Source organism: Crinia signifera, chromosome 1 (genome assembly GCF_055691185.1).
Source record: "Crinia signifera chromosome 1, ASM5569118v1, whole genome shotgun sequence".
Lineage (NCBI taxonomy): Eukaryota > Metazoa > Chordata > Amphibia > Anura > Myobatrachidae > Crinia > Crinia signifera.
In genome coordinates, this window is record NC_139217.1 from 240,677,943 (window position 1) to 240,694,652 (window position 16,710).

General features: G+C 45.8%; 1 protein-coding gene across 1 annotated transcript in view; it reads left to right on the top strand.

Annotated features, from left to right (window-relative positions):
* ELL (elongation factor for RNA polymerase II) overlaps window positions 1-16,710 on the top strand; it is a 90,637-nt gene that overhangs the window by 61,584 nt on the left and 12,343 nt on the right. The window contains exon 8 of the mRNA XM_083179450.1: window positions 14,244-14,711. Within this exon, the coding sequence (XP_083035576.1) occupies window positions 14,244-14,711 (468 nt within the window). The remainder of the gene's footprint in view (window positions 1-14,243; window positions 14,712-16,710) is intronic.

Here is a 16,710-nt window from a genome sequence, read left to right on the forward strand (position 1 = left end):
TTCCTCACTAGAGATGGGTCGGTCGTGAGTGAGGCGGTTCTTTTGAATGACTCACTTAAGATAAACAGTGATCCATGGCTCCCTAAAAGGTGAAGGGTCATTCTTTTACTTTTGGTTTTGCCTGAGCAAAGCAATGCCACACATGGTATCTTATACCCCTTTCACATTACAGCTAAAACACGGGGTTTAAAACGTTTCTGGCTATAATGTGAAAGGTCCAGAATTAATTTACCGTTTTTAGAATACCTGTAATTCAAAACTGGTTAAAAGCAGTGTCCTACCCGTTTCAGAGCCAATCCATTTGTAGTGTGAATGGCTCTGAAACGGTATTTACAAGTCATGAGCAGGTCACAGAGGGTGATAGGCTATCTCCCTTTTGCTCTCACCAGGCACAGGCAGGAAGTAAAGAGCAATGAGGAGACCCTTTTTTTTTTTTTTTTTTTTAACCCAATGCATACTGTGCAGGTGTTGGGATCATTTGGTCAACAGTCTTTAGGTCGACATGCTGGAAGGTCGACAGGTGTCTAGGTCAACATGGCAGAAGGTCGTCCGGTGTCTAGGTCGATGTGGGGTTTTTCGCTGTTTTTTTTTACCCGAATGTTGACACTGTTGACATGGACACATGGTTTTAAGTGCACCGCATCCCCTCAAATGGCTCGCTGCTCTTGGCATGCTTTGGGCACAGTGGTTTTTATTCTCCCACCACGCCTTGGTGGATGGTAGGGCATGAAATACCATCTGTCGGCACATGTCAGCTCAAAAAAGTGACAAACCCCATGACGACCTAACACATTTGTCGACCTAGACCAGTGTTTTTCAACCACTGTGCCGTGGCACACTAGTGTGCCTTGAGCTGTTCTCAAGTGTGCCCCCAGATCTAGAGATGCCCACATCAGTTTATAGGCACCACCAGTTCAACTGTTATTTACCAGCCTCTTCTTTTCATGTAAAGGGCCAAGGTATTCTACTTTTGTTACCTGTGGGGACCAGTGTGATTGTTTTTATATGGGGGCCATTAGGTTGTTTTTTTTCCAGTGGGGGCCAATGTGTTTTGCCCTGTGGGGATCTCATGGTGTGCCTTGGCAATTTTTAAATCTTGTTTAGTGTGCCGCAAGGTAAAAAGGTTGAAAATCACTGACCTAGACTCATGTCGACCTTCTGCCATGTCAACCTAGACACCTGTTGACCTTCCAGCGTGTCGACCCAACAGTGTCGACCTAATGACTGTCGACCATCTTATGGTCGACCCATTGACCGTATCCTCTGTGCAGAGGAGACTTTATTTTTTTATTTTTACCTTTTTTTATTTCTACTTATTTATTTTACCGTACTTTATTTTTATTTTTACCCACCCCCTCCTTTTTAATGCTGTAAAAACCTCATATGTGAACCTGTGTCCCAGAAATGTCGATTTAAAATGGCATCTACTGTTTTCTATGGGTAAAATGGGTTGAATGTGAATGGTACAAAAAAGGTATTGAAATGGTAATATACCCCTTTCACATTGCATTAACTGGTATAACTGGCTTTAGACCCGTTTTAAGAAATGTTTACAAAAATGGGATGAAAGCAGGTTTGCAGTGTGAAAGAAGCAATAGTATAACTGTACTGACTCAGGGCTGTAGTTCATCCTGCTCCGCAGAGTGCAATCCACACCATGTCTGAGCTCAGCACTGCCACCTGTGGCAGCTGAGATGTACTAACTCTGGAGAGTATTGCATTGGAGGCGGAGCTGCTGAGTGCTGCTGTTGAAACAGGGCTGCTGCAGAACAAGCCGGAAGCACCACAGGTCCCAGCAGAGGATTTGATGCTGCTCACAGGAGTGTACCCAGTTAAGAAGCAGCATAGTATCACAGAAAGGTGAGTAGCATGACCACACATTCTCACTCACAGACACACAGACCTTGGCAAGGCAGTGCACATGTTGTTTTTTTATTTATTAGATATGTGTTTGCTGGACTGTGTACAGCTTTTAACTTTAATTTTACAGCACCAGATTCATGAAGCTTCAAAAGTGATAAAATGGAGAGTGATAAACCACCAGCCAATCAGCTCCTGTCTGACATTTTTCAACAGTCTGTATCAGGTAGGAGCTGATTGGCTGGTGGTTTATCACTCTCCATTTTATCACTTTTAAAGCTTGGTGCATCTGGACCCCAGTGAGCTGGGCTCCATCTATCTGTATCTCCCACTTGCTTTACTTCCTGGTGTATCACACATCTATTACACCAGTGACCACTAACAGCCGTGTGCTACTTCTGGTATCAAACTGTCCCCCCTGTCTGGCTTAAGGTGTGTACGCATGGCAGATACTGCCATGAGATGTGAGTCCCGACGCGATCAGATCGCATCGGGACTCGCATCTCACCGCATGCCAGAGGGCACAATTTACACTATATAGTGCAGATCTGCACTATATAGTGTTGCCTCTCTATCTGGCTGCCGATATGCGCTCACACAGGAGCGCGCATTGGCAGCGCATCGGGCTCGCAAGCCCTAAAAAAGTATGCGGTTTGGATTCCGATGTTCCATAGATCGGCAACATCGGAAGCCAAATCTAACCGTGTGTACACACTATTACTTTGCACACTATGGCAGGTATTCAATGGCGAATGTGACAGGGCGCAGGGCGGGCGGCGATTGAGCCAGGACGGGAGTACGCACAGAGCTCAACTCCCTCCCGCCCTTGTACTGTGTTTTGCGTTCACCTCCTGGCTCTGCTCCACAGCGGGGGAAAGCTCCCCGGAGCCAGGAGGCACAGCACACCAGACAGGGCGGAGGGCGGGCGGCGAATGAGACAGCTGGGAGCCCGCTAATGCCGCTAGGTGCCCCCGCACAGCCTCAGGACATGGACGGATCCAGCAGCAGTAGCAGACCTCCGGCTCCAGCAGTCCCAGTGCTGACATCTGCTATCACCGCGCTGGGGCTGCTGGAGCCGGAGGTCTGCTGCTATGCTGCTACTGCTGGACCAATCTCCATACTGCTCAGAGGCAGTGTCGGTCCCCTTCCCGCAGATCCCCGGCTCCTGCTCCCTTGGCAGGGAGCATGATAACCCCCCCCGGCAGAGAGCTGTCACTGGCAGACGTACCCCGCACATCAGTGGCATAACTACCGAGGGTGCAGCTGCTATGGGGCCTGAACTGCTCCGAGGGCCCGCTGCTCCCCCTGCACCAAGTCACCAGCTGCCTCTGAGCTCCCCTACACTCAGCATGTATCACCCAACAGACTGGAGGATGCGCCCAGGTACTGTATGATGCGGTCGGCTGGCACTGTCTTCTCGCGGGGAAAGTTCAAGTTGACCCAGGCTGTTCCAGCTATGAAAACCACTCCCCCGGGTGCACTTCCGCAATTCGCGTTCCGCAGCCCGGAGGGAGCCTGTGTGCCGTTTGTTCAGTACTATGGCTGGGTTGCGCGGCATTGTTTGCAGAGGACATGAGGGGAGGAGAGGAAGAGAATGGAGGAGGGAGGGGGCAAGGAGGTCATGCCTGGTGATCGCTGGAGCCTGTGAGCAAGGGTCCCAGGGAGAGATTCCTTCAATATGGCTCACAAGCGGCCACCTTCCACCCAGGTGATCCAGAAAGGCCTGCTGAGCGGAGGGATAAGGAACCATCTGCATCTGCCTGGGAACATCATCTACCGTGCAGTGTGTAAGTGTATATATGATGGTAATTTCTCTGTGTGTGTGTATATCCTGTTCTATGTAAATGTTTGTATATCAGTGTGCTAGGGGGCTTAGTGATAGTCATTTATGTACAGTATGCACAGTGCTAAGTGTGTATCAGCATGCGGCTGGAATTTTCCTGGGCTGCTTTTCTATTCCAATCCACCCACTGTATCCATCTATGCCCCATATATGACTTTCTGCCCATCTATGCAAGCCTACCGCCTCTCCCCCCCCCCCCCCCCCCCTCCGTCTCCGTCTCTGTCCCCTCCTCCCTACCCTCCATCTCTGCCCCTTCCACTCTGTCTGTGCCCCCTCCCACCTCCTATGCCCCCTCCCACTCACCATCTATGCCTCCCTTTACCCCACCTGTCCATCTATGCCCACCGCTACCCAACTGTCTATGCCCCCATATGATTCTTTGTTCATCTGTTTATCAGGTTTATTACCCTCCCCCCACCTGTCCATCTATGCAACCATTTGGTGCTCTGTCTGTTCATCTTTGTTCCCCCCATCTGTCTATACCCACATATGATGCTCTTCCATCTATGCCCCCTGTATTGAAATCAGGTAGTGTCTCCTGCCCACTCCCTCTCGCTCTCTCCCTAACTCTCTCTTGCTCCTCTCTCTTGCTCCTCTCTCTCCCTGACAATCTCGCCCTCACTCACTCTGCCTCCGACAACATCTCTCACTCTTTGACACTCTCACACTGACACTCTTTTAGCTCCCCCTCTCACTGACACCCCCTTTCTCTTTCCCTTCCAGACACTCTCTCGCACTCATGCCTACACCCCTCTCTTTCTCTCTTGATCCTCTTATCGCCTCTGAAACCCTCCCTCTTTCCCCCTGATGCCCTCTCGCTCTCTCCACCTCTCATCTTTTTCTGTCTCTCCCCCTGAAACCTTCTTTCTCACTCCCTTCTGTCTCCTATCATCCTAAGGGGCAATGTACTGATGGGGGGCCTGTTCAAGATTTTGCTATGGGGCCCACAAAGTTCTAGTTACGCCTCTGCCGCACATCATTTGCAGACTTACGGATCCAGCAGCCAGAGGTCTGCTGCTGCTGCTGGAGCTGTCCCGTCCCCGTCCTCAGGCTGTGCGGGGGCTCTCTACTCATCAGACAGGCAGTGTCCTGGGTCTCTCCCCTTTCCTCAGACCACCGGCTCCTGCGTGCATTACACTGCACCTTCACTGCAGTGTCATATCTGCCATCCAATGTCAGCTCACGTCTCCTGCATCTTGTGTCTCCCCCCCCCCCCCCCCCCCTGCTCAGCTGTCTGTTCGCTGGGGGGGGGGGGGGGGAATAAAAAATAAAAAAAGGTGCTTGTAAAGCCGTAAAAAAACAAGAACCTTCAAATAAAATTAAAACTGCTTTTTTTGACATAAAAAAATAAAAGAAAACATTTATTTTACAAGTACACATAACAATTCTCCATAAAAAAGATGACGAATGTAAAATGGAGAATCCAGGGGAAAATCTCTGGAGGAAAGCAGTTTCAGCATTGAATACACTCTCGGCGAATTCCACTAAAAACCCCATTGAAAACCACTGGCGAATCGTGGAGAATCACAAATGGAGAATCGCCAGACATTCACTCTTCATTTGCAGCGAATTGTGCCCATTGAATAGGGCGAATTGTTTTTTCAGGGAGAAAATTCCCTGTAAACCCGGCGAATTGCCTGATTCCCCAGAAAATATGGCGAATCGGAGGCACTGAATGCTGGCCTGTGTGTGTGTGTGTGTGTGGTGTTGAGCACATTGAGGTTTGACGCTGTGGAGGTAATCATTTTAGCGGCTTTATTGGACAAGTGGGTCCGGCGGCATATTGGATCTTATCGGTGTTCAGAAGGATAAATAGAAAACTATGTGAAAATAACCACCTGTGAGATTAATGTATGAAATTCGCTTTACATTACTAGAATCAATTGAAATGTAAATAAAACAAATTGCTAGTACACTTAGTACACTCAACCTGTAAATAAGAATATTTTTTTTCAAAGTGAGTTAGTGAGTCACCCAAAAGAACCGGGGTTTTTCACTGCACTAATTTGATCCACACTCTTTAGTTGAGTCACTTTGCCCATCTCTATACTCCTCACTCATGAAGTAGTTCTTTCTGTATTGCCATAATGTAGTGTTATTACTTATGATGTGGCTGAAATGGGTACACTTTTAGAGTAGCACAGTGTTAACAGTGTGTGAGTTTATTTTTTTATTGTTGTTTAGTACATGTAATGTTCCCCTTTTATTTTGACCTCTGTCATTTTTATATCTATATCTCTATCTATATCTCTTTCTATATCTCTATCTCTATATCGCTATCCGGTTGTAGATGGAAAACTGTATCCTGTGCTGTCACCTAGTGATATTTCATGTGTACTGCCAGTATTAATGCCATTTATGTGTTGTGCAACTTGGAAGTTTTTTTTTTTTTTTGTTTAGTTTTTTTCTTCTCTAGTTTCAAATATAAAATATATATCCTTGGTTAAACACTCAAAATTATTATAAATGTCCAATCAGTTGGTTACAAAGGTATCCTATAACCTATTCATTAATTTTTTGCAATATAAGGATTTAATATTTTTGGTTTAGAATCCTTTTGAAGATACATTTCCAAACCCAGTCCTAGATAATGTTTAGAGGGCAGAGCCATAGAGCTGCACTAGATACAGGTCTCAAATTTGAATTTAGTGTGGACAACTGGTGAATTTGACGGCTGTACAATATAGCTAGCTGGCAGGGTATGCTTGGGACTTGTGGTTTATCAGCACCTGGAGAGAAACATGTTTTCTATATGGAATTTGGTATATAACTATTTACTGGGTTTAATTAGGAATTTCGAAAATTATGGTAGATCTTTTTGAAACCTTGGTTTCGCACATCATACATTCAAACTGTTAAAATGCCTTGCCAAATTACGTAACATGGCTGATTTAGCTAGTTGTTGTATTCCAGAGTTTTCAGTATACCTGCAAGTAATCAAAGAAAAAAAAAAAAAACACCACAGGATTAACCGTTTCTATTGATCACCTCTCCCATCCTACTCTGCCTCTTGTGCAGGGACTACTGCAACCTGGTGACTAATCTTTTGTAGGTTATATTAGTGTGTGTGTGTGTGTGTGTGTGTGTGTGTGTGTGTGTGTGTGTGTGTGTGTATGTGTGTGTGGTGGGTTCTTGTAGAGAGGAGTGGTTCAGATTTACTCTGTTCTTATGGCCATAATTATTGAAGGTTTGGATATTTCCGATTTGGCTATCGGCTGTCACATGTTTTTGATAGCCAATAAGATTCCGATTCGAGATCCGGATAAAACTGAACCCGCACATCTCGTGTTTTTTTGTTTTTTTTTCTCTTTCAATTTTTATGTTTTAAGTAATATTAATAAGTATTCTGTACATGTGGCTGACTTCTCTCAGCAGTGTATGGACATGCCATACCTATTGAGCCGCCTGGGACCTTCCTGGGGGCAGGGTCACATGCTCAGGGGACTGTGCATTGGACCCGATGGGATGTCAAACACATCTGATTTCAGACAATTTTACCAGATTTTCTCATCCTGATCAGCCATAATCAGGTGAAATCGGGCCCAAATCAGATTTGGATCAGTGTATGGAGACCTTAAATCTCTGCAAATCTTATTTCCCCAGAGCCCCAGCATAATATAAATATATAAACTTAAGGGAAAAATCAACAGCTAAAAGCTATAGAGGTTTGTTCAAAAGTCAATGAGCTGTGATAGCCCCAATGCAACATTTCAACACTCAATGTGGGATTGTTCAGTAATAAAACTTTTTTGGAAACAGGTTCAGGGATTTTCCACTGCATTTCTAATGAGCCGCCTTCCACTGTCAGCAGAGCGGGCAATCTTAGGTGTTTTTTTCCTTCTGGTGTGCCGATCCAGCGTAACAGCAAAAAGATGATGCTAATCATTTCAGCGGTGGTCTCTAAATGTATTCTACACCAATGGGTTTACAAGGAACCACCTTCTGTCCTTGTTTAGAGCCAAACTGTTCCACATATTCCATATGGAGTGGGTGGAAGAGTCCCTCCAAAAAGATCGCACATTTTTTTCAAATTTGGGAGGGTTTTATTGATTTGCTGTCCAATGAGTTAAAAATACAGATCCACAAATGCTTCCGCTCCACCCAGTGGTACGAGACTCGTGTCCTCACAGGGACTAGTCCAATAGATCGTCCGGTCCGGTAAGGGTGCCTTTTTGGTCTCGTCCCCCCATATTTAGCATTGTCTCCACATTTTCACGTTTTTTTCTTCACTTTATCAAAAAAAAATATATTCTTTTCTGTACATGCAAAAATATTAGTTAAATATTTGTTGAATTTAATGTCTTGCTGGTAAAGTGTAAGATACTGTAAATTCGCTCAATCCTTAATTTAAAAAAAAAAAAAGTCAATAAGCTAAAATCCATGTTTAGCTTTCTTGTTGTAGACATCTGGGTCTTTTTTATAGTAGATATCAAATATCCGACTCGCAAAACGCTTTTTTTGTTTGTTTTTTTTGTTTTCAGAGTCTCACTCAAATAGTAGCTCGATATCCCTGTTCTACTGCTTAAAAATTACAGTGATGGTCACTTTGATTTATGAAATTACTGATTTTTTTGCTGCATCCCGCTCCTCCCTTTTAAGCCAGTCTACAAATATCCCTGTAAAGAAAGCATCCAGTGAGCTGTGCATGTCCATTCCAGTCCATGTCATTTGGTTGGCACACCTTCTAAATCTTGTAGTGTATGGCTAGCATTCAAATGACGCGTTAGCAGTTTCAGCTTTGCCATATGATCTGTTTAGATACATTGCTGATGTTATCAGACAGCAAAAGATTCTACTATAAAAGAAATGGTATAAAAATATTTTAAGAGCCCTTAAATGTTTGCAATTTATGAAATCTCTTTCATGCGTTGTATTCTGACTACCTGGTGCATGCTACAGGGCCATTCCATGAAAAATAATCAAAATGTACCATAGGTGATGCTATAAAAAAATAAGTGTACAGATGGAGCCTCCCTCTTTGTTGCATTTTCTCCACGTAAATGGAGGTTTAGTTGCACCTCGGAGCATGAACAGGCGCTTTGAGGCACAACGTGCAGTACACATCTCCAGTACTGTAAAGTGAATACCGGCGGATGAATATATACAGTACAAGCTCTGGCAAATGGCCAGTGACAACTGTGACATTACTGTATACCCCCCTCAAGGCTTACAGCAGGCTTTGAAACCCATGGTGGGTCTGAACTAAAGGGCCCATTATAGTATATGGGAAAATGGGTCGCCTTTGCATGTTCCAGAGACTTAAGGCCCATACACACTACAAGATTTTCATTTCAAAAGACTCCCAAAATCTCTGATAGATATATCTTTCCCCAAAGTAGTGCGTACACACTGCCATTTTCCCAAAGAGAAAGAGATTTTCACAAGCTGATTTACATAATGGGCTGGATTTGAATTACAAGGGTGGGAGCAGGGACCATTTTATTAAGTGCATTCCAGTTCTTGGTGCATGATTCAGAGCTGATTGCTGGGCTGCGTATATTTGGAGCCCACGATCAGGTAAACTACACCCGCGCCGCCCTGACCGGGCAAAATCCCGAACGTGTGCACGGCAAAATTTCATTTGCAGCTGTGCATGTAGTGAGAAATCTATTAATTGCGCCAGCAATGTATACGTTACGCCATAACAAAATATACATGGGGGGGGGGGGGTGTCAGTGGCGGCAGTAACATATACATTGCTGGCCTGCAAAAAATGGAAGGCATGGCTTTATGGGATGGGGACTATGCACTCTGTAATGCCCATTACACATTATGCCACACACCATAATGCCCATTACACATTATGCCACACACCGTAATGCCCATAACACATTATGCCACACCATGGGCGGATCTAGACTTTTCTTCTAGGGGAAGCAACCGCCCCATTCCCCCCCCTTAAATCCGCCACTGTACCACACACCGTAATGCCCATTAAATATAGTGCCGCTTACCTACATGCTCATTGCTAGGGTTTTCATGCACGGTGCACAGTGCCAGTGGTAACATGCTATGTGCACTGCACTGTGCGGTTCTGCCTCCTTACGCTCACCTTGACCTGATGTCTGTCCCTGCCTGCATCACTAAAGGAGACCGCCGGGCAGAGCGGTGGGGTCATCCGACTGTCTCAGAGCAGGTCCACCTTGACCTGATGTCTGTCCCTGCCTGCATCACTAAAGGAGACCGCCGGGCAGAGCGGTGGGGTCATCCGACTGTCTCAGAGCAGGTCCATCTGTCCGACTCGCAGCCAATCAGGCGACGGTGGCTCGCGAGTTGCGAGCAGGCGTGTAATTCTACCTGGTTGGACCTGCTCTGAGACAGCCAGGTTTACAACCACTCTGCTGGCTGTCTCCTTTAATGATGCAGGCAGGGACAGACAGCAGGGCAAGGTGAGCAGACGTTCCGCCTCCAAAACAAACTGATGGAAAGCAGTTCTGCCCCGTTTTGGCTCAATTTAACCCATGGTGGACAGTAATATATACATTGCTGGCCGGTGCCAGCTTTGTATATATTACTGGCTTATAACTGTCATTGTGCCCAGTGGTGCCTGTAATATATAGATTGCTGGCATGTGCCAGCAATCTATATATTACTGGCTTATGATTGTCATTGGTGCCCAGTGGTCCCTGTAATATATAGATTGCTGGCATGTGCCAGCAATCTATATATTGCTGGCTTATGATTGTCATTGGTGCCCATGGTTCCAGTAATATATAGATTGCTGGCATGTGCCAGCAATCTATATTACTGGCTTACAAAAGAAAACATTGGCGGCCAGTGCTGCTCTGTGTGGAGCAGGACGGAGGGAGGCGGGGCATGTGGCCGGACCCGGGAGGACAAGCACAGATGACCAGCGGGGCGGACCGGACCAGCACGGCTAACGGCAGGGTGAGACAGGTGGGGGAGCAGGGCTCTTCAGCAGCCAGCCGGACATAGCGATTCAGTGGGGCAGCGTGGACAAGTGAGTATAACAGGAGGGGAGGCAGCAGCGGGGCGTACCGCGGGGCTGAAAGTGGTTAATCTTTCAGCCCGGCAGCGTACACACACACAGAGATGATGGCTGAAAAAACAGCCATCATCTCTAGCATGCTGGTAAAACCAGCAGATGAGAGACTTTGACAGCGATGATGTGGGAGCGCGCATCATCGCTAGTCTGCAATCTGTTAGGCATACACACTAAGCGGTTTTCAGCGGAAAGTCGCTCAACTGCTGTTTTGACCGATTTTTCAGGTGTAAATCGTCAAGTGTGTATGGGCCTTTAAGACCACTACCATATGAAAGAGGAGACTATTGGCTTTCATAGCAGCCTACTAGTTTGTGACCATGCCAAGGGAATCTGCAAGCAACCTTGAGTTGGGTCCCCTCCGATTGTCCGCCCAGCTTTCACAAGGTGCAGGGTTTCTGGCTTCCTCTGCAGCAATGGCGTGATGCACAATCATGTGCACAGGTGACTCGGCTCCTGCCAGGTGCTCAGCTCCCTGTTGCACAGCAGCTGTGTGCCTGGACGGCGGTGCAGGTATGGGACTGGAACTGTGGGTACATCATTGCAGCGTCTGTCCCTTTGTCAGCAGCCCCTGTGTGTTTTTAAGTAGCTTACCTACAGCATTGCCCTTAGACATGTAAAACCTATGCCATCACTCACTCCAGAGATGTGGGCTTCCATGAGGTGCTGGTTCATGGGCAGCAACTATTTGGAGAACCATCTCTGTGCTAGTCTAGCTTGCTACATTGCTCATAGCGTAGCTCGCCTATCCCGATTGCCTGTGTTTTTAACTAGCGTAATCAGAAAAAAAAACTTCGATTTTAATGTCGGTTATAACGTGTGTTTTTTTTTTTTTTTGTCCCCTGATAAAAAAAAAAAAAGGTACTTTTTTTTTCCGAGCACGGCGCCCACTATTTTAATCTTGTTACATCTTTGATCGCATCGCATGGGACCAGATCGCATGGAATGCGATCAAAACGATGATTTCATTGTACAATCACCCTGATGGGTGATTAGTATGTTATATGCACCCCCAATGTTACCGCCACTATTAACGCCAGCCCGAAGCGTGGCGAGCCCGTGAGGGGTGGAGGTACGCGTCCTTCGACCTTTTCATACCCCCGCTATCCATGTCGGTGTGGAGTTGATTTTATATAGTGTGGCGAGCCACAGAGCCAGGAAGCGTAGCGAGGGGACGTGGATAACTTAACATGTATTCTGCTGCGCTCACCATACTATATAAGATCAACTCCACGCCGACGTGGATAGTGGGGATATGAAAAGGTCGGAGGACGCGTACCGCTGCGCTTGCCACGCTTGGGGTTGGCGTTAATAGTGGCAGTGGCGTTAGTGATGGGGGTGCATATAACATACTAATCACCCATCAGGGTGCATGTACAATTAAATCATCGTTTTGATTGCATTGCATGCCATTTTAATGGCATGCAATGCAATTTTACAATTGTACAGTGCGGCTCTTAGGACCCGAAAATCGGGTCCCATCGCATACCACTAATTAAGGCATGCGATGGGTGCCGTGCTAGGAAACAAGTACCAAAAAAACTTTAATATGTTGAAAGTTTTTTCACAGTGGATTTGCCCAATAACAGGAATCCTTAACCCTTTGAGTGCCAAGTTAATTTGTCCAAATAGGTGTGAAAATTGCAAAGCAAACCTTTTTTATTCATTATAATGACCTGATATGTTTACACAAATTTTTTTTATTTGAATTTATATAACAAATGTGAGTGACGCTGGCATTTTTAGCGGGTATTTTGAACATCTCACAGATGTTGACACTTTTGAAAATGGGCTGTTTACTGTGTATCCTTTTTTCACCTAGTCGAGCCTCTCCATACCTTGGAGCGTAGTTTCCATAAGGTGCTGAAAAGCCTCACCCACAATCGGCAATAGGGGCTGCAGCCGGTATAGTTAACCATATCTGCTGCAGGTGGCTTAAATTGTGCGCACATGCTGAACAATATCGACCACCGATATTGTTTGTGACCTCGCCAAGGCCTGCTAAACATGCAGGTCTTTTGGCTATATAGCCAAATTGACCTGCATGTTTGGAAGACCCCAATCATAGTTAAATGTGCAGGAGTGAGCATTGTTAACTATATTGAGTGTACACACTGAGCGATATTGTGAACAATATAGTTTATTAACCCTTTCACATTGCTTCTTTGTTGGGTTGTTAAGTCACGAACCCGGTATGAACGCACCACATGTTATAACACAGGTCAAGCAACCCTGCAATTCAACCCAGGCTATAAGAAGGGTTAAACCTTAGTCACTCTCTGTATAATGGGAGACCCGGGTTTAATGTAAAAGCGCTGGATATGGTCGGTCCTGTGATCATGACTCCGGGTCCAATCCGGGTTTGTAATGTGAAAGGGGTATAAGAAGCCCCTTTTTGATCACCTAGTGCAGGGGTGGCCAACCAGTCAGAGCCAATGAGCCAAAAAATGTGTTATGGTAAGACACAAAGCCGATAACATGCACAAAATGAGTGTGGCCTAGCTCCCAGGAGGCCATGGTCTAGCTCTGGGGTAGCCAACCCTAGTCCTCGCGAGCTACCAACAGTGCATGTTTTGCAGGTCTCCTCACAGAATCACAAGTGAGATAATTAGCTCCATCTGTGTATCTTTTAAAATGTGTCTGTGATTGAGTGCAGCTGTGCAGCAGCTAGGTTGTCTGGAAAATGTGAACTGTTGGTAGCTCTCGAGGGCTAGGGTTGGCTACCACTGGTCTAGCTGCAAGCAGCACATTTATGCTATATAAAACCATCTTGTGACACCTCAGCTTCAAAGGAGCAGCACATTAATGCTTTTTATCATCTTTATTTTAAGTCAACAGCTGGTTTAATGTATTTAGAAAACCTTGTGACACATTTATTTTCATCTTAGAAACCCATATAAACTCTACAAAATGCCAAATGAGACATTATTATATTGTTCTTGCAGCACTCATTTGCAGGCTAAGCTGTATCCGTCCACACTATTAGTGACTAACATCACTTACAAGCCTAGGAACGAAGCTGGTCCAATAGGATGAAGCACTAGAGAGAGCAGCATAAACAGACCACTCTGGCAAAATTGTATAAAATTATAAAAGGAGATGCCAGAGAACTCAGCAGTGTGGCAGTGGGCAAATGGAAGAGTTGACAGCCACTGTTAACAGAGACCATAGTGATTGTGCACTACTTTGCGATGAGCCGACTCCCGCACACACGGCACTGATGCTTGCCTCTTTTGGAGGAGGCAAGCGGCAGTGCCATTGGTGTGGGAGCCGCATGTGGCTCAAGAGCCATGGGTTCGCCACCCCTGAACTAGTGTGAATGGGGCTTAAAATATCTGTATAGAACACTTTGAATTCTCCAACCAATACATTATAAAAGCAATCAATTTGAAATGCAATCCTTCTGTTTTGATCTGCTTGAGAATAGCATGTAATATTATACTGCGTTGCAGGGTATTAAATCAGAATATGTAACATGCAGAATTTGGTTATCTATGAGCCATCAAATGGTAATGTGTACATTTTTTTTTTTCTTACCTCAGAAACGACCGTTACAAAATACAGAATTCATTGACCCTTTAGCCAACAAAAAACCCCGTATTTCCCACTTCACGCACCGATCACAGCCTACTTTCAATGGGAAGCTAAATTCTTCCAATGGAAAAGATTCACCAGCACCCCTAACGCTGCCTACAACTTTGGATCCAGAAAGCTCAAGTTCCCATCTACCTCCGCCCCATGATCCTCTTTCAGACTCCAGTACGGACACACAACATAAAGACTGTGATAACCAGGAAGCCTCAGAGAGGCTTAGCCACCCACAACAAACAGACTGTCCCTCTGCTGCCAAAAAGAACTCTAATCCCACACATGGAAAACCCAAAAAGAAATCCAGAAAGCACAAAGAGCGTGATCGTACCAAGGAGAAGGACACAGAAGATAAGAAAAATTGTAGTTTGGGAAAAAACTTTGACTTACTTCCCGGCACTCTTCAGGATGTCTTTGGTGAGTACAGTGCTTTCGTAACCGTATATGGTCCTCCCCAGTGCTGCCAAAATATGTACTTGAGCAGAGACGTTTATGGTACAACGGTGTTTCTTGTGTTTGAAGACTAAAAGAAAAGGAAAAACCGCTTAACCTGAGGGGTTTTTTTTGTTTTTTTTTTAAATGTGACTTTATCAAAAGCTATGAATCAAGGTAAGAAGGGAACCTTGCGTTTGCGTAATTGAGCACTGTATTGGAGTTGTATCCTAAACCAAGCACAGACAATACAGGGTCTTTACAGTAGGAAGATACTGAAGTGTGAGTTTTGCATATGAAAAGCAGGATTCACTTTTTAAATGGCTTAGAACATCTGATTTGTGCTGTGCATTATTTGGTCAAGCTTTTTACACAAGTTAGGTGACCCCATCATAGTCTAAATCTAAAGCGTCATGCAACTCCTAAAGAGAAACTGACAATTTATCTTGTGTAATAATCTGAAATTTGGCCACCTAACTAATCCTGTGGATTCTGCTTTTGGACAGTAGTAGGGAGTTCCGTGCCACCAGCGATACAGATAAAAGAAGATATTACTAACTATCTGCGGACAGGGGCGGAAGCTGCTGCCACCAGTGCACCAGTTTAAGCAGGTGGGGAGGCGACACAGGGAGCCGGGCAGAAGACTGCCGGGCAGCGACGGGAGCGAAGGACTTTATATAAAAAACAAAAAAAAACATACAAATGAATGGGTAGCCACTGATTGGCTGAGAAGTCCTCTGCTGGCCCTGCACTGCTGCCTGTTTTTTTCCGCTATGGGGGCATGGCCAGCGCTCTGTCAGACACTGTGTGTGAATGCTGTCTCCATCCCTTTGCACCCCTCCATCACCTCTCCGTTCCCCCAGTCACCCTTGCATGTCTCTGTGCCCCCCATTTACTCCTTCACCTCTGTGCCCACTGCACCTTTTTGTCCCCCCGCACCTCTTCATCCACTGTCACACCGGCACCTTTCGTCCCCCCATCACCCTTGCACCTCTCCATTCCTTCCTGTACACCTGTCCCCCTCACAAACCTTGCAGGAGGCCGGGCGGTGTGGTGGACGATGGCAGAGCTTAGCTTCCCAATCATGGCAGTCACAGCCCATGCTGTCCTGCTATGCAGCACTGCACTCAGATGATTGAGGAGACAGACGCTAGAGGTCAGATTTCATCTCTGACAGGAAGCATAGCACTGCAGCGTTACCCGGGAGTGCTTAGCGCTGTATTCCCTCAGACGCTAGATGTGAAATATGACCTAGCGTCGGTCTCAGGGGAAGGTAGTGGGCCATTGACGGATGGGCGAGCGGCTGCAGAGTGGTCGAGCAACCCCGGAGCAAAGGGTTGGCGATCACCACTAGGGTGATCGCATGTTTTGGTGCACTAATTACTTTTTTCCAGCACCTGATGACGTGTGCTATCTCCGATGGCACATCAGGTGCTGGAAGAGGGCAGGGGGACTGGCGGTGGTAGAATTTGAAAGGACAATTTAACACTGGGCGGCCCTCTGAATAAATAATATGTGCAGATCTTAATTATCTATAGATGCAACATTCGATTGGCAGGCTCCGCATTACGTGTTGGGTGACCAATTCGATTACATACAAACTTTCGATTAATCACACAGATGCTGTCAAAATCAAAGGATTGTATGCAATATCGCCCTAATGTATGGGCATCATTACACTACCCCGGTTTAAGAGTTTTTATTTACCTTTGTTTAAATAAAAAACAAAAAAAAATAAATTTCTCTAAATTTTAGTCTACTGGGGGGGGGGAGGGAGAGTATAATATGTGCAGGCACATATTGGATAAACTGCAGCTATTGTGTGTTGGTGTGTGGCTGGCTCAGCACAGATTCAGTGCAGAAGTGAGACCAGCCTTAGCACCGTAGGTCAGTGCAGTCATTTTTCTCATTCACATCCATATTGTATTTTGAAAGGATAAAAATACTGATACATGCCGTAGCTCCCGGCTAATGAGGTCTCTTC